This window comes from Neovison vison, chromosome 2 (assembly GCF_020171115.1).
Source record: "Neovison vison isolate M4711 chromosome 2, ASM_NN_V1, whole genome shotgun sequence".
NCBI lineage: Eukaryota > Metazoa > Chordata > Mammalia > Carnivora > Mustelidae > Neogale > Neogale vison.
In genome coordinates this window covers 200,378,641-200,404,856 of record NC_058092.1, presented here as the reverse complement: position 1 = coordinate 200,404,856, position 26,216 = coordinate 200,378,641, and the positions used below count along the sequence as shown (strand labels likewise).

General features: G+C 43.4%; 1 protein-coding gene across 2 annotated transcripts in view; it reads left to right on the top strand.

Moving 5' to 3' along the window:
• Positions 1–19,131, top strand: part of ERCC6 (ERCC excision repair 6, chromatin remodeling factor) — a 71,697-nt gene extending 52,566 nt beyond the window's left edge. For both annotated transcript variants that reach the window (XM_044240008.1, XM_044240007.1), the window contains 11 exons: positions 3,012–3,128; positions 6,870–6,965; positions 9,777–9,992; positions 10,432–10,542; positions 10,933–11,052; positions 11,681–11,775; positions 13,278–13,423; positions 13,509–14,210; positions 15,957–16,161; positions 16,754–16,832; positions 17,979–19,131. In XM_044240008.1, coding sequence (XP_044095943.1) covers positions 3,012–3,128; positions 6,870–6,965; positions 9,777–9,992; positions 10,432–10,542; positions 10,933–11,052; positions 11,681–11,775; positions 13,278–13,423; positions 13,509–14,210; positions 15,957–16,161; positions 16,754–16,832; positions 17,979–18,398 — 2,307 coding nt within the window. In that variant the 3' untranslated portion in view covers positions 18,399–19,131. The remainder of the gene's footprint in view (positions 1–3,011; positions 3,129–6,869; positions 6,966–9,776; positions 9,993–10,431; positions 10,543–10,932; positions 11,053–11,680; positions 11,776–13,277; positions 13,424–13,508; positions 14,211–15,956; positions 16,162–16,753; positions 16,833–17,978) is intronic.
• Positions 19,132–26,216: the final 7,085 nt, after the last annotated feature.

Genomic DNA, 26,216 nt, shown 5'->3' with positions numbered 1-26,216 from the left:
AATGTGCCTCCCTTTGGGTTTGTCTTCCACTCTCTGTGACTTGTCTTTCTTGGTATTTCACTTTAGCACGTGCTGTTGGTTTATCCTTCATGGGTAGTGGCAGTTGGTAGTATCTGATTGCTTGGGTGAGGCGGTATTTACCAGATTTCTAAACTTTGAATTAACCACTTCCTTTGGAATTAATAAATCACTTTACAGAGAGATTTGGAAACCCTCTAAACATTCTCTTTTTTCCTTGACATCCTTGTGTTAGAAGTCTATGTACTTACCTGTTTTCCCTTTGTAGGTTTTAAGGTCTTTGGGAGCAGAACTTTTTGTTTTTGTTTTTTAAAGATTTTATTTATTTGAGAGAGTGAGGCAGACAGAAATGAACCTGAGCAGGGGGAGTGGCAGGCAGAGGGAGAAGCAGGCTCCCGACTGAGCAGGGAGCCCGACATGGGGCTTGATCCCAGGACACTGAGATCATGACCTGAGCTGAAGGCAGATAGATGCTTAACTGACTGAGCCACCCAGGGGCTCCAGAGCTGCTGTTTTTGTATTTGCTTTTTTGTTTTAAGTCCATGGTTGCCACGAGTTACTGAATCCCAAGAAGATCATCTGTCAGCAGTTATTTATTGTTTCAGGCTGGGGCTAAAATGATGAGAGGTGGCTGGCAACCAGAACCTTCCCTTGAATTGTGTTCTCAGTCCAGTAGGATGATTGTAGTACAGGGTAATGAGGACTATGATCAGGGGAGATATCTAATATCAGAGCTTGTGGGAGTCAAGAAAGGATTCCTGGAAGAGAGATGACTGTGCTGGGCTGAGGAAGGTAAGGGGGGAGAACATTAGTTACCAAGAATATGGCCTGCTTCTTGGCTTTGCATGTTAAGCTTAGATTTTAGAACTGATAAGAACCTCCTCATTCTTGCTCAGGGTTTATTGAGATTCCATGGTTTGGTGACTGGCCTAAGGTAAGGTTTCTCAGCTCTGGAAAAGGCATAACTGGTGAGTAATATCACTCTGCCTTGTCAGGAATAGGAAGGAAACTTAGATGTTCAGTTGGTCTCCATTTTCCATGGCACTGGGAGGTCGGGAGTGATAGTTAAGAGAAATACAATTCTGGATCCCTACCATGTGGTGTGGTCAGAGAGACAGGGAGGCAGATGGGAAAAAAATTTAGAATCCACATTACTGCCTGAAGCACAGGACTGCCTAGGAAGGTTGGACAGAATATGTGGCTGAACATCAAGGCTAAAACTGGGTTTCTTAGTCTTCCTTGCTCTCCTGTCCCCACCACATTCCAGAGTTTCAGTTCTTCCTCTAAGGAGAGTTGGGTGTGAAAAACAGACCCATCCCCAGCCACTGTGAAGTCTGACCCCTGTGAGTTCACCACAGTGGGCCAGGAACAGGGAGGGGTGGTGGAAGGAGAACTCTCCAGAGGGGTGGGCAGGCAGGAGAAAGTGGGAATGAGCGGCCAGGTACTCACCAACCCAGCCCTGGTTTTTCAGCATCATCATCTAGCTCACTCGTGCTTCTGGAGGAGAAATACGTGAGTAGAGGTGGGGATATGGAGATAGTTTCCTTAACATACTGTATATATTTTTAGGAAGAATCTTAACAGTATACTTCTTGGCGGGACTGTAATATCACATTAAATTTTGAAATTTATTATCTCTGTATTCCAAACCATAATATGTACCCGATCATCCTCTTAAGGATAATTTGTAATCAGTGGCTGAATGATACAGTTATGATATTACCTGTAACTAGAAGTTGTTGATTAATTGAACTTATTTGTTATTGTCTGCTGTTCCAAATAAATCCTGTTTTTTTCTCTGTACGTGCTCACATACACACAAGGTGAACACACATATGTGTGTATACATGTATATGTACTTGAGTGAGGGTATTCTTAGGGTTTTTTAAAAATATTTTTCACTATTATTTTTTTTAAAAGATTTTATTTATTTATTTGAGAGAAAGAGAAAGAGATAGTGGGGCAGGGAGGGACAAAGGGAAAGGGAGAAGCAGGCTCCCCACTGAGCAGGGAACCCAATGTGGGGCTCTGTCCCAGGACCCTGGGATCGTGACCTGAGCCAAAGGCAGACATTTAACTGACTGAGCCACCCAAGCACCCCTATGTTAATTTTTTAATGTGAATTTTTCTGTATGTGTTACATTCAAGCTCTTCTATTTTCATTCATTTTGCAGCTAATTTTGTTAGACTTTGGTTAAAATTTTTCTTGTTCCGTTAAATAGTAATTTACTAGGTTGTTAAGCCTATTCAGAATTTTTTTTTAAGTATCAATAATTTACTGAATTCTTTGTTTGCCGTTAAGTGAATTGCAGAGGGAGTGTTTCCAGAGCTGGGGGTCTTTGTTTTTCTACATACAGTTAATACCCATCTCATGTGGCTATGCTCCATTACAGAACCATATGCTCCTTCTCAGGCTAGAGTGACCTTTCATTTCTGGGATCATAGGGCTTTTCTTGAACTTACTCTCCTAAATCCCCAGTGGGCAGTAATCTCTGCTTATTATCTGGTTGCTCCCATAGCTGCAGCTTTCCCCCAGAGTTAGCTTTTGATCTTCAGTCTTGCAGAGCAGCACTTCCCTTGTAGCTTTAGGAGAATGCAAGATTATAAACAGAGATTCATTTGAAAGCCGTTTTTTTCCCCTAGAGGGTAGTCGAGAACCGAAGAAATCTCTACTGTAGGGTCTAGCAATATAATAATAATAATTAAAGCAAAGTATGGAGGAGGAATTAGACACAAGATTAGATTACCAGTTCTTTTGTTGTACATTTTAGTAATAAGTTTTTTTTTAACTGATGATACCTTTGGAAAGGTACCACCTTCTGGAGTATATGGAACTTATCCTAATTTTTCCAAACTATTTTCAACCATTTCCAGCCAATTATGTATAACCATAGGTCTTTGGAAATTTTTTTTAAACATTGGAATCAGTTGAGAGTAAGAACAAATGCATTTGTTAAACATAAGTAATTGTTTGCCCTTTTCTCTTTTTAAAGGTTAAAACTGCTTATAAATGTGCATGTGTCTTACGAGATACCATAAATCCATACCTGTTGCGGAGAATGAAGTCAGATGTCAAAATGAGCCTTTCTTTGCCAGATAAAAATGAACAGGTCTGTAAATCCAGGAGTTACCAACCCACTCCTACTGTGTGGGTATACCTGTCTGTTTATTCTGCTTTTCACATGCAGAATTGGTAAGGCTAAGGGGTGTGGTTGCTGTGCTCAGGGAAGCTGGTTTCTATCTGTATATACCTGTATGGGACAAGTGAGCCTGCTGTGGCACCTGCCCTCAGCAAGACTCTTCCTTAGTTCACAGGCTGTGATCTCTGTCCTATTTACACACAGATTCCTGCGGCTGCACTTTTGAACTTACCCATTTTCTTCAAGCCCCAACTCATTCATGCCATAAATTGGAGGTGCCAGGCCTGTTCCTGGGAGATAGCAGTGAACAGAGAAACTGCTTGCTCTCCTGGCTCACCTTCATTCTTGAGGAGGGGAGACAGTCACAGACACACATGCCACCTGGCAGGCAGCAGTAATGTGGAGGAAACCCTGAGCAGAGTCACAGGGATAGGGCATATAGGGTGAGGATTTGGGGAAGTGGGCTTTTTTTTTTTTTTTAAAGATTTTATTTTATTTATTTGACAGACAGAGATCACAAGTAGGCAGAGAGAGAGGGGGAAGCAGGCTCCCTGCTAAGCAGAGAGCCTGATGCGGGGCTCGATCCCAGGACCCTGGGATCATGCATTACCTGAGCTGAAGGCAGAGGCTTTAACCCACTGAGGCACGCAAGCGCACCGGAAGTGGGCTTCTTAAAAGGGACAGTGAGATGTTTCCTCTCTGATAAGCAGACATTTGAGCAGAGTCCTAAAGAAGGTAAAGGAAGCAAATCATGGGGTTCTTAGAAGAACATTCCAGGTTGATGGAAGTAGAAGGGTGTTGTTACCTCGAAGGACCAGCAGGGAGGGCGTTGTGGCCTGAGGGCAGGAAGAAGGATGAGAATACTTGCAGGGAGAAGTCAGTTATTTGGCTACGTCACCAGGGCCTGCTGGTCGTGGTGAAGACTTCAGATTTTACTGTGAGTGAGGAAGCGGTTCATAGGTAGAGACGGAGCCAAGGAGTGACGTTATCTGACTCAGGTTGTAGAAGGGGCATTCTTCTAAAGCCCATCCTAGTGTTCTGTTACTGCAATAGATGACTGCACCCTCTTTTCAACACTGAACAGTAAATACATTGTAGATTCTCAGTGTTGAAACTATAAAGGGTCTCGGAGATCTGTCACCAAGGTTGGTTTCATCCCCGCCTCTTCCCTCCCCCCAAACTCATTTCCAAAGTCAACCCTTGATCTCTCCACATCTCCTGACAGGTCTCCCTTTGCCGCCAGTGTCTTGGGCCACAGTGCTCTCTGCCGTGACCGATCCAAATCCGTCAGTTGTTGTGCTGTTTTGTCCTTTTTCGCATGCTCACTTTGCGCCTCATCCTCGTAAAGTAGTGCGGCCAGCGTCGGACGGTCTTACTGGCCTGCAGCCGTGGGCGCTCTCCACCTCACTCCGTACCGCACAGCATCGCTGGCTTTGTTTTCCCAGGCTCGTCTTCCTGCTGACACACCTTCATGGCCCTCTTCCCATCAAGAATCCTGATTTAGCTTCTTTGCACCAATTTATTTTCACTATGGGGTCCCAGAACGTCTCTTCTTTGTAATCCATGTGGCATCCAAGACAAATGGCTTGGAAACAGTTCCTGTTTTCCAGACATGTGCCACTTGTCTTTCCATTTGCATGTGATGTTCCCTCTTCCTGGACGTTTTTTCACCCCACCCTCCAGCTTTCCCACACACTGAAGTTGTAAGATCCCACTAGGCTCTTGACTAGATCTCCTTGAGATCGGGACTCTTGACTAGATCTCCTTGAGATCGGGACCTTAAAGTGCCACGCAACACCTAAAACAGTGATTTGCAGACACTAAGCATCTGTTGAATGATTAGTTCAGTTAACCTTGTGGCTATCAGAGAAAAGGCTTTTCTCTGTTGCCATTGTATTTAAAGACTGAAATACAAATTTAAGAAGTGAGGAATTAGAAATACTCAGATTCATATTTTCAAAAGATGACTCAGGCAGCATATGAAAGCATTGGAGGGGAAGGAAAGTGGAGGCAAAGGGGTGAGTTAGGTAGTCCTTCCAGAGTCCACAGCGGGGTGGGGAGGGCCTGGAGGGGATGGGCCTGAGCCCTGGAGGGTGTGGGGCTGGTGGGTGCTTCCCAGGTTCCTGTTTAGATGCTGGGATGGATCTGCTGACCGGCACTTCCAAAGGACAGAGCATAGAGGAGATAGTTGTGAGTTGATTCGGGTCATTTGAAGTGTCCACGGCACATCTGCCTGCCCAAAAGGCAGTTATAGGTGGGTCTTGGGTTCTGAGGAGAGTTCTAGGCAGGGATATATTTGTGACCTCAGAGCCAGGAAGGTGTGGAAGTTATGAGCAGGGGTGAGGTTGCCCGAGGCACATACACAAGACGGAGAGGAAAGAAGTTACAGTGGAGCCGGTATCTGGAGGGGCTAGCTGGGAAGACAGGAGGCCTAGGCAGAAAGGCAGGAAGGAGTTGGGGGAAGTGGAAGCATGAGGCCTAGGGACTCGGCGTGGCTGGCTGCTGGGAAATCATTAGTGAGCTCGTTCATAGCACTTTCTCAGTGGGTATGCCCTCCAGGCTTTTCCCGGAAGAGACGGAAGGGGAGGGTTTGGGGATTGTGAGTACACATAATCCTTTTAGGGAGTTTTCCCCCCTCAGTTTTTGGAGAGAGTAAGGTGGTGGAGCACTGTCCAGAGGAAGAGGAGAGGGTTTTTAGATCTGGTGGGAAGGTCAGAGGGTTGTCCCAGTTCCCAAACAGGAAACTAGCTGTTCCCCTGAAAATTAAAAAACAAAACAAAACAAAGAAAGCAAAGTGAGGTAGATAAAGTAGATAAACTTTAGGGGGTGAAAACTAGGGAATCATGACTGATAGCTTTGATTTCTGTCTTTGATGTTTGGTCCATTTTTTTGGTCTTGTTTTGTTTTTAAGAGTTTTATTGATTTGAACGGAGGGAGAGTATGAGAGAGACCGCATGAGCAGGGTAGGGGTGCTGGTAGGGGCAGATGGAGAGGGAGGCAGACTCCTTGTTGAGCGGGGAGCCCGATGAGGAACTCGATCCCAGGACCCTGGGATTATGACCTGAAGGCAGGAGTTTGAGTCAGTCTTCATGTGAAAGTTTACAAGGCAGAGGTAGTAAGTGGCAGAGGGGTAGTTAAAGGAAAATGTCTTGGGTTTATGACTAGCCAAGGAATAGAGTGAACATGAAGAAGGAGAGGAGGATTGAGAGGCAGAAAGGGAACATTCTGGCATGGAATAACAGGCAAAGCTGGGCTGGAAGGATGGACAGGTCTGGTAAACTCGCGGACCTGTGCTTTGACCTCTAGGAAAGGGGCCAGGTCAAGTGAGGGTAGGGTCCCTGGTCAAGTTTGCTGAAGTGAAGTGTGAGCGAGGGGCGCATGGGCTGTCTGAGCGCTTGGAGGCTATGATGGAGGAGGACTTGTGCACCTCGTCCTGAACATTGTTTTGGGAAGGAAGCCAATCTTTAGGGACTTTTGGGATAGTGGGTGGGGACCAAGAGGTTGATGGATGACAGAAGTGGAGGAACTGATGAGAAGGGGTGACTGTGTCTTTGTTTAGCTTCGGGTTGGGGCACCATTTTGGCTTTTTGAAAAAAGAGGTACATTGTTAATATTGTATAGGTTGTGCTTTTTTGATTAGAAAACTTTGTTGATGTTTTAATTATTTTTTTTTTAATTCTCTGGGTTTTTTTTTTTTCCTCTCCCCCATAGGTCTTATTTTGCCGTCTTACAGAGGAGCAACATAAAGTCTACCAAAATTTTATTGATTCCAAAGAAGTTTACAGAATTCTCAATGGAGATATGCAGGTCAGAAATGAATTATAGAGCAGGGAAGTGGGGAGGAAAGGAAGCTAGTACTAGTCCTGTTTCACAGTTTCCTCTTGGGGAAAACTTGGGTGTGAACCATCCCTTAATTCAGAGCTGTTGCAGAAGTAAGACAACGGGCAGTTACATTTGAGCACACTTGCTTTTGTCTATATTGCAGCACCATTACACTTGAACCCCACATCATGTGGTCTAGCAGAAGAGTAGTGCTCGGTACAGGGTCTGTAACTCTGAGTCCTACAGGGATGTCTGTTCCGAGCAGAACACAGGGAAGTGGCCCTGGACTGCTGGGGTTAGCGGGGGCCTGAAGGAAGAATTAACTATCATAAGTGTTTGTGTAAGTAATAACATTTTAGTTATTGGCAATACTCAGTAACAGATGCTGGTAAAGGTCTGTTCAGTAAGCATAAGTAGTGGGTTTATAATCAGCATATACTTTGAAGTTCCATATGAACTAATCAGTTTCTTTGTGCCTCAGGGTCCTAAAGTGTGAATTGTGTTTTATTTACTAGACATATAAAACTTCTTAGTCTTGGGTCTGTCCTCATGGGAGGTACAGCTAAGTAGCAAGCATCTTACTCTCTGAAACACACTTCCTGCTCATACGCAGAGGTTGCTAAAGAGATGAGTGTGGGTGTTGTGGCTGCCTGTGTCCCAACATGTCTGCATGCTTTTTCTTCCAGAGGAAGTCATTTCAGTTCTTTTGGCCATAGCTCACTGTTTCTCTTATTTCATCTATGATTGGCCTCATGAGAGGTTCTTACATCATTCACATTTATTCATCTCTCCTAAATCTGCCCTTATCTTCATGTGCCTTCAAGTTGTGAAGCTTCAGGTGATCTAGATTAGCACTGACCTGTAAATACTGAATGTAAGCCACATGTGTGATTCTAAATTGTGCTAACAGACACATTCGAAAAGGTAAAGATAAGAACAGGTAAAGTCAATTTTGGTGATGAATTTTATTTAATTTGATCTAAAATGTCATTTTTAATATGTAATCAAAAATTTTAGATTATTCGTGAGGTATTTTACCCTTTTTTTCCTAAAACTATGTCTCCCAAATTGGCTATTTTACATTTGCAGCACATTTCAGTTTAGACTGGCTTTCTGTGGCTTGTGGCCGCTGTACTGGAAGCATCAATCTGGAGGCAGAAAGAGGAGTTACACATGACTCTTCATGGGAGTTCTGAAATAATCCTGATTTATTCAGATTTTTAATTATTTGTTTAACTGTTGTTTGCCAGTAGAACTACCTTGGCTTAAATTATGGTTTATCTTTTTCTTCTTGAGCTTTTGTACTTACGAGGTGGATTTGGGTCACACTTGGAAAGCTGTGAAGGATGCCTTCCTGCTGGGGCCTGGAGGGCAGGCACCCCCAGTCTCCTGTGTTCTTCTGCTGCGTGAACCACCGCGATATCTTTCCCATTTGTGTTTCCCATGCAGATATGTTTTCTGATATTCTACTGTATAAGTAGGTGGAACTTCAACCTCTGACGCATATGTTTAACTACAGAACCTTTAATGAGGGGTACTTAGTGTAGTATTTGAAGTGCTTCTTTTTTTTTTTTTTTTAAGATTTTATTTATTTGACAGAGAGAGGTTACAAGTAGGCAGAGAGGCAGGCAGAGAGAGAGGAGGAAGCAGGCTCCCTGCTGAGCAGAGAGCCCGATGCGGGACTCAATCCCAGGACCCTGAGATCATGACCTGAGCCGAAGGCAGCGGCTCAACTCACTGAGCCACCCAGGCGCCCACTTAATGTAGTATTTGAATGCATCTGCTAAGTCATTTACCTGATTTCTCCTAGTTTAGATGGGCATGACATTTTTTTTTTTTAAGGATTTTATTTATTTATTTGACAGAGAGAGATCACAAGTAGGCAGGGAGGGAGGGAGGCAGAGAGAGAAGGGAAGCAGGCTTCCCTTCCCGATGCAGGGCTATGATGCGGAGCTCGACCCCAGGACCCCGAGATCATGACCTGAGCTGAAGGCAGAGGCTCAACCCACCGAGCCACCCAGGCACCCTGACATTTTTTTATTCACATAAAAGATGAGTCATTTTTTTACATACTGTGAATTATGTATTTTTTTTCCTAATAGGAGAAAATAAGTCATTAGCAATTAAATATGACCAGTAGATGTTTGATCCAATAGAATGTTATTGTTTCTAGAGAACTTCCCTTGTCAAGAAAAGATGAATGAAGGTTGATTTCTTGTAGCTCCTAATATGCTGTGAATAGGGAGGAAGCTAAGAAGCTGATGAAGAATTCCTTTTTTTTTTTTAAGATTTTTAAAAATATTCATTAATTTTAGAAAGAGAGAGAGAGTGGGTGGGGGGAGGAGGAGAGGGAGAGAGACAAGCAGACGCCATGCTGAGTGCAGAGCCTGTTGCGGGCTAATTCCCATGACCCTGAGATCATGACCTGAGCCTAAATGAGGAATGGATGCTTAACTAACTGAGCCACACAGGCACCCCAAGAATTACTTTTTTTTTTTTTAGGATTTTGCTTATTTATTTGACAGAGATCACAAGTAGGCAGAGAGGCAGACAGAGAGAGAGAGGAGGAAACAGGCTCCCTGCGGAGCAGAAAGCCTGATGCAGGGTTCAATTCCAGGAGCCGGGGTCCATGATCTGAGCCGAAGGCAGAGGCTTTAACCCACTGAGCCACCCAGGCACCCCAAGAGTTACTTTTTAATCTGTGTTACATATCAGATAGTTTCCTTCCCTTCCTTCCCAAGTGAATGTTATTTTATATGGCATAATCCAAATGCACCTAATTCTTTTATACCATAGATTTTCTCTGGACTTGTAGCCCTAAGAAAAATCTGCAACCACCCTGATCTCTTTTCTGGAGGTCCAAAGAATGCTAAAGGTATTCCAGATGATGAACTAGAAGAAGATCAGTTTGGATACTGGAAACGTTCTGGGAAAATGATAGTAGTTGAGTCCTTGTTGAAGATATGGCACAAGCAGGGTCAACGAGTATTGCTATTTTCTCAGTCAAGACAAGTGAGTATACAGACGTCGTACAAGAAACAGTTTGGTTCTTTAAGACTTACAGCCAGTTGTGAAGAAATGGGTTATGATCTAAAATAATGATTCTAAAAGCAAATTCACCTGCTGATACTGAGGTGGCAGCCTGTAAATCTCTCTGGGAGCTTGGATCTTTCTCTAGAGTTGGTGCCCAGAAGTTGGCTTTCTTAAAAGGCTTACCGTGAGGTTCTAGGGTGTGAGCAAGTCTGGGTCTGAACTCAGGTAGATGGCCTATAAGAATGAACAATAGGGAAAAACCAGATACTCTCGTAGTAGTTACATTTATCTGCCTCACAGCAAGAAGCCCCTTTTAATTTAAGCCTGTGGGAAGGTATGACTGTTTAGACAAAGGTGGACCTCACCGAGGGTGTGTATTTGATTTTTAAACTCTTACCCCACCCCCTCTCCCAAACAGATGTTGGACATCCTTGAAGTATTCCTTAGAGCTCAAAAGTATTCTTATCTCAAGATGGATGGTACCACTGCAATTGCTTCAAGACAGCCACTGATTACAAGATACAATGAGGTGACACGGGGGAATTGAACAGTAGAACCCAGTAGTGCTGCTCTGTGCAGAGGAAGGAAGAGCAGCCTCACCCACCTGAGCCCTGCTTACCCTGGGGATGGGTGGCAGGTAGAGGGGGACTTTTTGCTTTTACCCCTGGGCATTGCTGGATTCTGTGTGTGTAAACAAAGAATGTATTCCTGCTTGAAAAGCCACCCCTGAGCTATTGCCACTATAATTGGTATTAAAAGCAGAAGTTGTGAGATGGCATCTAGACTGACCAGCGGTCTCTAGGATGTAGCCCATCCTTTGTATTAGGAGGAGGTTTCAGTGTGTGGAATATGTAAAGACAGAGATGAAGAGCTGAAACTAGTCCTAACTGCGTGCTCAGTGTTGTGTGTCTTACTCTAGGACCCATCCATATTTGTGTTTCTTCTGACTACGCGGGTGGGTGGCATAGGAGTCAACCTGACGGGGGCAAACAGAGTCATCATCTACGATCCTGACTGGAACCCAAGCACAGACACACAGGTAAAGGGGAGTACGAGTGACAGACAGTTGAGTGGCCAGCCCTTGGGAGGGGCCTTTGGTGCCCCTGTCAGCTTGCTCACGGAGCCCCTGTCTTGGTTGTAACCTAGTCCTAGGCAAGGAGGAAGGCACCCTCGGCCTCACAGGTGGGCAGAGTCACCAGCAGTTTTTTGTTTTTTTAAAATTTTTTTTATTTGACAGAGATCACAAGCAGGCAGAGAGGCAGGCAGAGAGAGACAGAGGGGGAAGCAGGCTCTCCGCTGAGTAGAGAGCCCAACGTGGGGCTTGATCCGAAGACCCTGGGATCATGACCTGAACCAAAGGCAGAGGCTTTAACCCACTGAGCCACCCAGGCGCTTCTTGCCAGCAGTTTTATCTGCAGCGTTCATCACCGTGTCTGGGGTACAAAGAGAGAGGGCAAAGTTACAGACACACATTGTTTTTCAGCTAGAGGTGGCTCAGCCTTTCTTTATCATCTGCCTGTTTTATCTTCCTTAATGGGCCTGAGGTGTATTTAGTGGCATTAGGCAGAATTTGGGCTTTGGCAGGGGGAGGAAGCGGCCAGCTCTGTTTGTTTTCTTGAGCGCTTGTCATGGGGAAGGGTGCTTGTTGAAGTGCATCTCTGCTCTAGGCCCGGGAGCGAGCATGGAGGATCGGCCAGAAGAAACAAGTAACTGTGTACAGACTTCTGACTGCCGGCACCATTGAAGAAAAGATTTACCACCGGTCAGTACAGGTGGCGGCTGTGACCGGAGACAGCTCTCCTGGCTGCCGTGTGGTCAGGGTATAGCTATAGAAGTACGCCACCAGGGTTGAGCAGGGAATTTTTTAAATGCATTGTTTTAAAAAAGTATTCTTATCTTAGAGCAATAGTTGCTGTAATTTAAAGGATATGTGGGGGTGTTTTGTTGTTTCATTTTTGTATTTTTTTCTTTCTCACTAAAGTAAGCTTAAACGGCTTATTTTGAGTTTTTTAAAAATGTCTTTGAACTTGATCATTCTTCTACCTTATAAAACCTCAAGGACTGCTTGTGTGTCAACTTCATCTTAATTACTCTTTAAGAGAATGTACATATCTACTATAGTGTACCATCTTTTTTTCATAAAAAAATTTTTTTAAAGATTTTATTTATTTATTTGACAGAGATCACAAGTAGGCAGAGACAGAGTAGGCTGGGTGTGGGGGTGGTGGGAAGCAGGCTCCCTGCTGAGCAGAGAACCCGATGTGGGGCTAGATGAAGCTGAAGGCAGAGGCTTAACCCACTGAGACATGCAGGTGCCCTTTTTTGTAAAAATTTTAAGAAGCAACAAAGTTGAAATATGTCCTGGAATTTTCACACACTTTGCAGTTGTGTTCAGCATGGGTCTTTGGCTCAAATGCCCCCGAGGGGGAGGTTGACCAGGACACCTGTTTCTTTTTCCATCTCTCTGTACGAGTAGGGGTTTAGACAAGGGGCTCTTTAACAATGGGGTGGAGATACGGCCAGCTTCTCCCCCTCCTCTGCCAGGACTTTATTCTTGAACTGCACCCCAGCTTTTAAAGGGAAGCTCCCTGCTTTCCACTTGCACTGGGGCACTCCCAGATAGGTTATGTGTTCTTCCAGGCCTTATTCTGAGAGGGCAGGAGACGAGCTGTGCCCTGTGAGGGAGAGCGTCCTCTCAGATGTGCTTTCGCCTCAGGGTGGGAGGGGGTGCGGGAAGGGGCAGAACTGCTTTGTGGGGGTGTCTGGGCAAGAGTGACGATGATGTGGAGCTTTAGCATGCAGTGTGAATCAGTGGGCGGAAGGTGGGTGAGATGGCTCCCAGGGAAGGCTTCGCAAAGGCCCGGTAAGAGAGTATCCTGAATCCCATCACAGAGGGGTCCTGAGGAGGGCAGGGCTGGGGACTCTTGGTCCAGGAGTCCTAGAATCCAACTCTTTCCAGTTTGGAGAGGCTTCGAGTCATGTGATTGTATGTAGCAAGGTGATTCCTGACATGTGACATTGGAGATGAAAAAGCTCACTGGGTATAAATAATAAGATACTCTTTGTAATTTAAATTCCATCAGGCATGGGAGACCGCCCGATATTTTATGAACTTTGAATTGTAATTTTCTAAGGCGGAAAGCTTGGGGATGATGTACACATTTGTCCAGCTACAGTTACCCTATCTCTCATGTTGTTTTATAGCTGGGATTTTGAGCTGCAGCTAAACATTGTTTTATACCAGTTTAATTTTTATCTTTTTAGACAAATTTTCAAGCAGTTTCTGACAAACAGAGTGCTGAAAGATCCAAAGCAAAGGCGATTTTTCAAGTCCAACGATCTTTATGAGCTCTTCACTCTAACGAGTCCTGACCCTTCCCAGAGCACTGAAACGAGCGCGATTTTTGCAGGTATTACATAAAATAATTTCACTTAAAATCATAAAGTACAGAAGAATTATGTCATGTAACTTGAGCGTGTTTTTCCTCTTTACAGGAACTGGCTCAGAAGTTCAGGCTTCCAAGCTCCATTTAAAAAGAAAACTTCCACCAGCCTTTGGAGCAGACCATGATGTTCCAATATGCAAAAAGTTTCCTGATTCTGCTGCATCCACAAATGAGGCCCCATCCACTGAAGAGAAATCTACAGCGACAGGAGCTGAAGTAAATGCAGTAACTTCTGATCCAGGTGATCCTTTGAACGATGCCCCCCAAACACCTCGGAATCTACCTGGCAGTGATGGGCCTGGAGAGGGGACAAACGCAGTGTCTAGACTGGAGGAGTCGGCCGTGATTAACGGACAGGGGGATTGTCCAGATTCTCTGAGAATCAGCAAACCGGATGGCGTCTCTAGTGAGGAAAGTTTTAATGAAAAGCAGGGTCTTTCTGACGGGAGAGAAAACTGCCAGGCTCAGACAGAGCCTCTTTGGGAGAAAAAGCAATCAGAAGGTAATTTTTGTAAGCACAAGTCAAAAACGAAACATAGTGCGCCAGAGGAGGAGCCCCTGGAGCAGCCTGGGAGGCCCGCGCGGAAGCTGAAGAGCTCTAAGCATCGCAGAGATGCTAAGTTTGAAGGAACTCGGATTCCACACCTCGTGAAGAAAAGGCGGTACCATAAGCGGGACAGTGAAAATGAGAATGAGACCAGCGAACAGAGCAATGATGATTATGTTTTGGAAAAGCTTTTCAAAAAGTCAGGTAATCTTCTTGCTGACTTTGTCACAGGTGTGCTAGGAACAGGAGAGGAGTAGGCTGTTTCTAGCAGCACAGCCTTGACTCCCAGGGCAGAGTGGGCTCGCGACTGGAAGTATCTGTTCTTCTAAAATTCAGATTTGAAATGTATCGGCATTTTGAAAATCGTATTCACCTCTCTCTTCTGAAGACCTAGAGGAATTTGAAACTCTGGAGCACAACAGTACTTGATTTATAGCCACACACAGGAGGGGTGCAGTGCTCTGAGTAGGTTTGTACTACTGACCAGTGATAGGAAGTTTCTGTGCGTGCTGTCTTCACCTGATTTTCCAGCCGCAGATTAAAGTAACAGCCGTGGGGGAGAGGCAGGGCAGGCTTCCTGGGAGTCGGAAGGCTTGATTGCTCCTGTCAGAGGAGAAAACTCAGGAAAGCAGACTCAACAGTTGCTCAGAACAGGGGAGGACGGGCAGTCCTGCACAGCATCGTCATCCCTGGGGTGTCATCCTGTTCGGGCCTTGACAGTCACTGTGTTCACAGCATGACGGCCCCGAGTTCCCAGAGGTCACTGTCTGTCGTTCTGGGTGCAGGAGCGCCAGGTTTCTATATGGCATTTCAGGAAAAACCATTTGGGCCTGGAACTTTTTTGTAAGGTAGTTTACTGTTGACTTTCTGTTTTTTTTTCTATAATTCCTGGTCTGTTTTTCTAGGAAATGATCTCTTTTGCCTAATTTTCAAGTTTATTTGCTCAGAGGCGTTGAAAATATTCTTGTAATAATTTTTTAAAAATTTCTTCCTGTCTCAAGATAGTTTCTCCCTTGTCATTTCTAATTTTGTATATTTCTTCCACCCCTTTTTTGGTCGGGTTAAGCTAGTGGTTTGACTATTTTGTGATTTTTTTTTTTTTAAACATAAACCAGCATTTTAGTTTATTAATTAGGTCTATGGTTGTTTTCTACCTCATTAGTTTTTGCTTTTATCTTTATTACTTTCTGTCTTGTGCTTTTGTTTTTGTTGTGTTTTGGTGAGGGTTTTTTTGGCTGAACTTTTATAAGACTCTTTGACTTGGAAATTTTTTTTTTTTTTTGAAGGTTTTATTTATTTATTTGACAGAGAGAGATCACAAGCAGGCAGAGAGAGAGAGAGAGGAGGAAGCAGGCTTCCCGCCGAGCAGAGAGCCCGATGTGGGACTCGATCCCAGGACCCTGAGATCATGACCTGAGCCAAAGGCAGCGGCTTAACCCACTGAGCCACCCAGGCGCCCTTGACTTGGAAATTTAATTCACTTGTTTTTATTCTTTCATTTCTATTGATATATAAATATTTAAGGCTGTGAATTTTCCACTGGTGCCTACATTAAGTTCTGCTGATAAGTAGCACTTTCATGATCATTACTTTTTAAAAATTCCATAATTCTGGTTTATATTTTTATATTTTTCCTTTCGATAAAGAATTGATTGATTAATAGGAGGCTTTAAAATTTTCCAGCTAGCAGGGATGTTGAAGTTGTGACAAAGGCATTATACTTTGGTTATTACAAAGCAGGGATAGCGACTGGTCCCTACCTTGTAGGGTGGTGATGGAGGTGAGTGGCAGTGGCATTTGTAAAGTCCCTGGGTCATGAGAATCACCTCGGCAAATAGCTGAAAGTGTTCACTGTTTTTTCTCTACCTACAACATACTAGACTATACAGAGGGAAAAAATGTGACTGTGTACAAACTGAAACATGTCACTGTTCCCTTTGTTTATGCTAGTCGGAGTGCACAGTGTGATGAAACACGATGCCATCATGGACGGAGCCAGTCCAGATTACGTGCTGGTGGAGGCAGAGGCCAACCGGGTAGCCCAGGACGCCCTGAAAGCGCTGAGGCTCTCTCGCCAGCGGTGTCTGGGGGCAGCGTCTGGTGTTCCCACCTGGACGGGCCACCGGGGCATTTCTGGTGCGCCAGCAGGAATCAAGTAAGAGATGACTACCTTCCATGCACGTGAGGAGGCCAGACCACCTAGGCTAGGAGTACAGCCAGAGCAGGCGCGGTAGAAAATTGCTCAGGGAGCAGTGAGTGGGGTCATCCAGATTTGGAGGACACGGGGAACGACATATCATCTTACATTTTGCCTTACATTGTCCCCTGCTTTCCAAAGCTGAGTTTCAGGGAAAGGAGACATGGTCTGTTTTGTTTAAGAGATGATGTTAAGAATAAGATAACAGAATAGCAGTTACACTTTAATGAGATGGTTAGCCAGTGTTCAGCAGTCAGTAACCATTGTGCTATTCGGTAGATTCGTTGAGAATAATCTTCCTACCTAGAATCTGAGGATAGTCTCCATCCTGTGTTGAACAAGATATTGAGTGGTTCTTACTTGAAATGCAGCAGTTACTTCCTAGGAGGGTAAAGTAGAAAAATTAAAGGGGATGAGCATAGTGGCTATGAAAGAATAACCTTGCAGAAGAAAACTTTTCCAGGAAAAGATTAAGTTGTCAAAAGGGCATTTTCATGTCTAAGTCACAAAAGCAAACGTTTTATCTACTGTGATTCTTTTCCTTGTTTAGGAGTAGATTTGGTCAGAAAAGGAATTCCAACATCTCTGTGCAGCACCCTTCTCCAACAGGCTCAAAGGAGAAATGCCAGGTAATACGATGGCCTAGCTGCTTCTCTTGTCCGAGACTTACGTGGCTGCGTTGCCATGAAAACTTCACCTGAGTCAGATGTGAGGAAGAACACTTGCGTAATGACACCTGTGTGTGTGTTGTAGGCTCCGAAGAATGAAGCACTTACATTTGAAGCTAAAAGGACCAGCCAACTTTGTAAAAGACCAAGTATTAACCTCAAATCTATAGCAGAATCTGTTTGGGCCTGAGAAAATTAACACAGGGGATAGGTGATGTGTGAGTTGCTGCCCATTCCGCCTGCCCCATCCAGGGGTGAGGTACCCGCTCGAGAGAGTACCACGCTCTAAAACGAGGGTGGAGAAGAGCCCTTTGAATGTTGTGTGTAACGTACTGGCTGCTGGAGCCTTGCAACCGTCTCTCCCGGTCCCGTAACCCCCGGATGCCTTGAGTGCTTCACTGAGTAAAGATTAGACCAAACCCCGTCATTCAGTGCTCTCTCTGGTCTTTTCTAGTCAAGGGCTATGTTGCTGATAAAAGTTGAAGACTCCCAAGTTGAGACTCCTATTCTAGATTAACTTGAACACACTTGGAATAGCAAACCTTCTTTGACTTCCCATATTAGGTTCTTTTGGCCGTAGGGATGTGGAAAGAAGTTAGATTTGTGTTGTTCTAGGGCAACTCACATGAGGCGCAAAGAGGGAAAGAGTCCAAAGACTGAAAAGTGAGGAGAAGGAAGCGCAGCTGTGTAACAGCTCCTTGTCCCTCAGTGCCTTGGTCAGGGTGGATTTGGGAGTAAGAGCAGGAGAAGCCTGCAGGAGAAGCCTGCAGAACCCGCGCCTCCTGGAACTGGCTTTCCCGCCAAAGGGAGGCTCGGTGCCCCCAACCTCCCCTCCCTCCTCTCACCGCACAGAATGATGATGAAGTGAAAAGTGTAGTTTGGGGGATTTGGGTTTTTTCCAGAAACGTTCTTTAATGTTGGGTGGATTTTGGTGCTTGTCTCTCGCCCCTCCCTTTCTGTTTGATGCTCTCTCATTCTTTGCTGTCAGCCTCATTGCCTGGGGCTCGAGTGTTCCTCTATGGTCTGTGGCTCCTCAGGGCCTTTGGGGAAGTAGTGGGACCAGGAGCTAGAAGCTGGCGCATCACTGCAGTGGTGTTCTTTCTCCAGGACGGTGTCACGAGAAAGGATGGGAAGGATAATGCTTCCGAGCACTTCAGTGGGAAAATGGAAGATGCAGAGTCTTCACCCGCGGCCCTCTCTTCGTCTTCACTGTTGGCTAAAATGAGAGCTAGGAACCACCTGATTCTGCCAGAGCGGCTGGAAAGTGAAAATACACACCACGAGGCATCTGCGCCACCACCCTCCACCACCGAACACGATGACCTGCTGGTGGACATGAGAAACTTCATCGCTTTTCAGGCCCACGTGGATGGCCAGGCCAGCACTCGCGAGATACTGCAGGAGTTCGAATCCAAGTTATCAGCCTCACAGTCTTGTGTCTTCCGAGAACTGTTGCGAAATCTTTGCACTTTTCATAGAACTTCTAATGGTGAAGGAATTTGGAAACTTAAGCCAGAATACTGCTGATCAACATTACTTTTTAAACTTTCAATTTCCTAGTGGGAATTTCCGATTATTAATCCTATGATTAATAATCATGTTCGTCAACAGAAGTTGGCTGTGTCTGATGTTTACTTTGATATCTACCTCATAATTTAAAACTTTAAGGAAGAAGAAATTCATCTCTAAAACTTAAGTTTTAAAAATACTTGGGTTGATATTTTTATTTTGGCACTATGAATTATGTTACAAAATCAGGGACCTAACAGTTAATGCTTGGATCACATTTGTTTGTTCACCCGAAAGATGCCATCAGAGAGCCCGTTACTACTCATTTAGATGTTTGTAGACAAGAAATCTCAAGAATTCATTTTATTGGTGCTAAAAACACGTCTTACATTCAGTCAGACCTATTCAATAAATTAGCTCACCAATATCTGATAACAGATATTTATTTTTGGTGCATAGCTTTTAAATGTTTAAATTTATCATTTGCCACCCATAAACAAATGAGACTTATTGTCTTTTGAATATATTAATTGCCTTTAAACAGTCTTCCTTTTAAGGTACTGTAAATCGGCAGGTATTTTCACTAGTAAAGCATGAAATAGCTCAGTAATAAATAATGGGGCCTGTCCTTGCAGAAGGTTGTAGTGTACTCCGCTTACATTGGCTTAACTTAAAGCAAAGGACGTCTTTTTCCCCTCTGTGGGGACTGTTGGTTTTAGGAAAATAAAATATATTATCTTAAATACACAAATCTTAAGCAGAATCAAAAGTGAGTCAAATAAAAACACACAGGCATCCAAACGTCACTCCGGACCACAGCCAGTGTGCCACCGTTACCATGTCGTGACCACTGTTGTGGCCCCCTCTCTCTGCTTATGTGCTGGGAAGGGACTTGGAGCATTTTTTTATTTTATTTACTGTTTGCTTCTCTAAGGATGCTGATTACTTTGTATCGGACACCATCACTCTCCTTACGTATTATCTTCTATCCAGTTGTGTCCACCTCTCTTTGTTCTTTGCCTTCCCTGCGATGCTCCTGTTCTAGACGTTTGGTTTTCAGCTGTTTTCTGGCTGTTGCTTATGCATTTATAGTTCTGTGATGGTGTTGTTTCGATCCTCAGTTTGTTTTCTTAGCTTCGATTTTCTTGTTTCCCTCTCTCTGTTGTTTTATCGTCTCCGCCCTGAAGTCTTGTTTTCTTAAATTCATTACATTACTTAAATTTCTCGCGCTGTCACAGTGGAGTTCTTTCTTGGGCGTGTTCTCTGTGGCAGGCGGTTTTTCCTCTCTGCTTTCTCCGTATCGTGTATCCTGCTCGTCTTCCTCCCATGCCGTTTCTTGACACCTTGTTTATATTGCACGTAAGGAGCTCCGTCCATATCTGTATGCCCTTGCCCGTGACCCAGACAGAAGGGGTTTGGGTTTGGGAGTGGGGAAGAGCCTGTGCTGGGCTCCACACAGCTCTGGTTGGAGGATTTGCGTTTTACCCCGCCGTTCCGGAGATTTTGTTAAATAGCTCGGGCCAAAGAATCCTAGAGGTAGCGAGGAGATGTCCTAGAGTCATGATTCCCACCAGGATTTTCTGCTGCTCTTTAAAAACATTCTGGCTTATTCATCTTACTCTGTTTTTAGAGTGATTTATGTATTAGCGGAAGAAGATTCTATTATTTTCTTCGGTCTCCTGTCATTATCTGGAAGTCATAGAAAGGATTTTTAAACAGCTCAATAAATCTTAAACTTGAGAATTTGGCTCAGAAGGGAGTCAAAACTCATGACTTTTGTTTCTGGGAAGTTCTTTTTTTATTTTTATTTTTGTAATCATTAGCCTGTAAGGAAACAGCTTCCCCCTTATTGTCAGATTGAATGCAGTTCATTTTCTCTTTCTTTCTGAAATCTGAACTCTACTGAGTGAGAGGTTTATCTTTTTTTTTTTTTAAAGGATGTTATTTATTTATTTGAGAGAGATTGAGAGCATGAGCAGGGGAGAGGGAGAGGAAGACTCCCCACTGAGCAAGGAGCTCATTGCAGGGCTGGATCCAGGACTCTGGGACCACAACCTGCCCAGTACCCTGGGATCATGACCTGAGCCGAAGGCAGGTGTTTCACCGACTGAGCCACCCAGGTGCTCACCCAGAGTGAGAGAAGTTGTAACCTTCTCATCAAATAGAAAATGCCATCAAAAAGTTATGCAGTAAAAGCAGGGTGGTCCTCACTCTCGTTCTTAGCTCTGCCACCAGCATGCGGGGACCTTGGGCAGGTTGCCATTCTGCCCGTGTCTTAGTGTGGACATCTATAAGCATGGTCATCAGGCCTCCCAGGTGGAGGGGCTTAGAGGAAGATACTCTAAGTGTAATGTTTTTAACAATAGAGAGTAACTTATTCGTTTAGATAGAATCTACTTTTTGGAACTTAAAAAGCTTCGTACGATGTAGACAGATTTAATGTATTTAATGTGTTATATTGGTATCAAGCAACAATAAAGGATTTTTAAATTTTGTGAAATTTTAAAACTTCCTAGTTCTACATAAACGTACTATCACCGTTAAAACAATTTCAGACAATTAGTGTCTATTTATTCCAAGTTGTTTTTCCATGTATTTGCAAATACATGTGGCAGAGAAGGCTGCTGTCATGTGTTTTCCCCTTCCTTTACTGACGAATTTCTGGAGTTTTGCCAGGACACCTGGCTGCTTTGCTGACGACTTGGCTTCCCCACCTCCCTTGCAGTTAAATTGTGGCCCCGTGACTGGGCAGTGGGATGTGAATGGAACTTCCTGATTGGGCCCTTAAATAAGGGATTGGGTATATATTCTTCTGGCTGAGATTCTGGGGGACCTTAAGCAGTGATATGGGAGCTGTGGAGCTTGTGTGTTGAGGCTGGAGAAGCTGGCCTGCCAGCCTTGAACTGCTTTCCTTCCACCTGTTACTTGAGAACAAAATAAATTGCTGACTTACTTAAACCACTGTCTTTTGGAGTCTCTTTATTATAGAACCAGCTTAGTTTTATAGGTGTGATTTAGCGTAGATGAGATTATATCATCCTTACTGCTTTTTTTTTGTCTTTTTTTAAATTTTTGTATTTATTTATTTGATGGACAGAGATCACAAGTAGGCAGAGATGCAGGCAGAGAGAGAGAGAGAGAGAGAGAGGAGGAAGCAGGCTCCCCGCTGAGCAGAGAGCCTGATGCGGTCTCTATCCCAGGACCCTGGGATCATGACCCGAACCGAAGGCAGAGGCTTTAACCCACTGAGCCACCCAGGCGCCCGTCATCCTTACTGCTTTGCAGCTAACTTTTCATTTAATGTTACATGCAAGACATCTTTTCTTCCTTGCAATTAATAGCTCTACCTTCATGGAACTGCTGGATTAAAAATGACATAGATTTTTAAATTTAAAAAAATTTTTTTAATTTAAATTCAATTTAATTAACATATACTGTCTCATTAGTTTCAGAGGTAGAAATCAGTGATTCATCATTTGCATATAATACCCAGCTTTGCCCGTTACTTCAAGTGTCCTCCTTAATACCCATCACCCAGTTACCCATCCTCCCGCGCCCCTCCTCGCCAGCACTCATCAGTTTGTTCCCTCTTGTTAAGTCTCTTATGGTTTGCCTCCTCCTGTTTTTGCCTTATTTTTCCTTGCCTTCCCCTATTTCATCTGTTTTGTTTCTTAAATTCCACGTAATTGAAAAGAATGATATTTTTAGGTGTTTTTTTTTTTTTCCTTTAAATGTATTTGACGGAGAGAGAGAGATCACAAGTAGGCCGAGAGGCAGTCAGAGAGAGAAGAGGGCTCCATCCCAGGACCCTGACATGACCTGAGCCCAAGGCGCCCAAGGCAGAGGCTCAACCCACTGAGCCACCCAGGCGCCCCAGATTTTTAGTTTCAATTGATGTAGTGAAACTGCTTCCTTCCATTTATACCCCCATAAGAGGACCCATTCTCCACAACCTTAGCACCAATCAGTCTTGGGAAGTTTTTGGTTTTGTTTTGTTCTTAACCAATCTTATGGTTGAAAATACCTTGTTTGAACTTCAGTTACCCTGATTACTTAGACAACCAAACATTTCCATGTTTGTTGACCATTTGTAGATCTTGAGTATTCCCTGCTCACATCACATTTGTCTAGTTTTACAATTGGTTATAAATCTTATAGGGTTCCTCCCCCCAAACAAAAATGAAAAGGTGATCACCCCCAATTACTATTGAAATTTTGCATTCTTCATTCTTTTCTCTGCTCATTCTTTCTACCCATCTGAAATGCCAAGTTTATGGTATGCTAAGTTGTCTTATTCCTGGACCAATGGATCCAGATGTCTGTTCTGCCAACCACACTCTTCACTGTTGACTTTGTACTATGTTTTGCTATCTACAGGCAAGTTCCTAGTCCTTCTGGTCCTCTGCCCCCCCCTGTCTTGTGTATTTCCTGTTCCAGGTAAATCTTAGAATCAGTTTATTACGTCACTAAGATTGTGTTGCTCTTTTGATTGAGATTGCATTAGTGTATTCATTGATTTGACGATAATAGACTTCTTCAAATTAATATAGTTTTTCCCATTAGGATCATGATAGGTCTCATTTTCTTAGTTAAAGTATTTTATATTCTTGGATAAAATTTTAATAACTTTCTTCATAAAGTTCTTGCCACATTTCATATTAGGCTTATTCTTAGGTCTTAAAGGTTTTTTAGTTTTGGTTGGGGATCTTTCTTACATAAAAATGTGGAGAATTAGAACATCCATGTATCTACTTTGCATATGATGTCATTTATCATACAGAAGTTTTAAATGTAAGTATAGTAAAATTCAGTCTTTCCCCTTTTTTTGTTTCCTTATGTAAAAGTCCCTTTCCTAATCTGAGGTCATGATTACTTTCTCATAAATTTTCTTGTAAATTCATATTTACTTTTCCTAACACCTCTAAAAAAAAAAAAAGCCCATTCTTTCCCTCTGATTTGTGAAGCTATCTCTATGATTATATCAAATTTTCATATAATTATGGGAATATTTCTGGGCTCTGTATTCTGTTAAATTGGTCCACTTAGCTACCTTTGCTAATAACCCACTGTTTTATTCATTGTAGCCTTAGAATTGTTTATCATATGGTAGAATGATTCCTCTCATCTTCCAAAGATGCCGTAGTTCATGACTCCATGTAAACTTGAGGATCAGGTTGCCACATTTAGATTCTTGTTATCAAAATTGTAATGATTTATACAGATTATTTGGGGAGGACTGTTTATGATCTCGAGTTTCTTATCTATGAATGGGAGATATTTCTCCATTTTTAACACATTTATGAAGTCATAATTGCACTATTATCTTTCACTTATACTAAGGTCATACACATCTTACATTTATGCCTGATTATCCTATGGTTTTCGTTGCTATAGTAAATGACATTAAGAAAAGACGTTTTGGGGCGCCTGGGTGGCTCAGTGGGTTAAGCCGCTGCCTTCGGCTCAGGTCATGATCTCGGGGTCCTGGGATCGAGTCCCGCATTGGGCTCTCTGCTCAGCAGGGAGCCTGCTTCCTCCTCTCTCTCTCTGCCTGCCTCTCTGCCTGCTTGTGGTCTCTCTCTGTCAAATAAATAAATAAAATCTTTAAAAAAAAAAAAGAAAAGAAAAGACGTTTTGTAGTTCATAAGAATTCTGTTGATTTTACATATTGGTGTGTATCTAGCAATCTTGCTGATATATTTTACTAATTTACAGCTGATTATATATTCTAGGTACTCTAAATACCATCTACAAATAATGTCAGGGTTGTATCTTGCTTTTCAATACTATTACCTCCTTTTTTTTTTTTTTCTTACTTACTAGTTCTGCTAGCCAGGAATGGTGAATAGTGTGGCCACCTATGTCTTGTTCCTACTTGAATCAAGGATACTTCCCATGTGTCAAGTATATTTGCACTGTTTCGGTTGATAGCTTTTATTTTTATTAAGATTTTATTTATTTATTTGAGAGAGAGAGAAAGCCCAAATGGGAGAGGGAGAAGCAGGCTCCCTGCCAAGCAGAGAGCCCAACACAGGGCTCAATCCCAGGACTCTGGGCTCCTGACCTGTGCTGAAGGTAGAGGCTTAACCTACTGAGCCACCCAGGCACCCTGGTTGATACTTTTTAATGAGTTAAGAATTTTTATTCCTGTTCCTAGCTTGAAAATTATTTTTTATTAAGAACAAATGTTTAATTTTTCATTTGCATTTTCTGCATTTACTAAGATGATAACTTTAATTAAAGATTAAAGATAATCTTTAATCTGCTAATGTTCTGAATTGGTTTGGTATAGTAGATCTAGTTTTTATTGAGTCAACTCATTCAGTCATTCCTGGGATGTTCTCATTACTGGGTTGGAGGTGGGAGATCCCTATTGGGTCACGATATATTTTGCTTTTAATATATTGCTGGCTTCAGCTGGCTAATATTTTTATTTTAACCCTTTGGTTTATAAAAGAATTTGCTCTATAGATTTTTTTTTCTCTCATTTTTTGATGTGCTCTGTGTATGTGTATGGGGGGCATCATTCTACTTTTGGAAAATGAGCTGGGACATTTCTCACCTTGTTCTAAGATGATTTAGTACCATATGGGAGTTATGTGAACCTTTGACAGAATGCTTGTAAAGCTCTGGGTTTGGTGCCTTTGGGTGAATGCTTCAGCTTGATCCTTAGGCTCATTGAATTGATTTTTCAACAGTGTCCATTCTGTTCCTCTGTCTATGCCTTCCTGTGATTCTTCTAATTTCACAATATATTGTTCGTCTCTAAGACTTGTCATTGGTCCTTCTTTCCTAATAGTCTGTTCCTTTGTCAGGGGTGTGGTAGGATTTCTCGTCCCTCAGGTGTGTTCATTACCTTTAATACCTCCTTTCATTTCCTCTAGTCAGTTCATTTCCGGGAACTCCAGTGCTGCAGCTGGTTGTTTCCGTACTTCCTTTTTGTGATGTTGGTTTCCCTCTTTGACGATTGATTCTTAGTTATGTTTGCATGGATATGTGTGAGCTCCTCTGTGGTTCTGCTCAGAGATGCTCTTGTTGATCTGAACCTGCCTGGAGAGGGAGGGACCTGGGCTCTGCTGTGGGGGTGAGAGTTCCAAAGCAAGTCTCAGGTGTGTGAGGGCACCCCATTTCTCCTCACTGCTTCTAGCAGAGGGCATGGCAAAGCCCTGTCCAAGTGCCTGCCCACATGGCTGCAATGACAGTGGACAAAGGCGGGGGAGGGAAGGCCCCACCTCTGGCTGATCCTAAGACGATGACCTCCTGCTGCCTCTGGGCTCAACACCCAGCAACTGCCACCGTGGCAGCCACCACCTCTCCATCCAAGCTTGCCTTCTCGTCCCGTGGGGTCTTCCCTTCAGGGATGCTTCATGATTTCTGATTCACAGTGGCCCTCCTTTATTCATCTTCCAACACTTACTGATACTGATTATGTATATATATCCTACAACTATATACGACGGTTTTTATATGTGTATATATATTTTGTCTGGAAGGGGTGTCAAGCATTTATGCTCAGTCTACCATTTGATCAGTCTTCATATAATGGCTCTCATTTAACTTCTTTAACCTAAATGTATTAACACTTAATTCATGAGAGTAATTTTAGAACATATTTTTTATCTGAATCTTAATTTACTGCCCAAGTGGGAAAGGTTTTTTTAGAAGTAGAGTTTCACTTTCGCATTCAGTGTCCTCTGCTGTTAAATCTCTGGGAACGTCATTTATGCAGAGAGGGCCGGGAAGGTAACCTCCTGATGATCCAGTCACACCAAGGGGACATTTTATACCTGCATTGGCACAAGTGTATGAAGTGAATGCAAACAAAGGAACGACAGG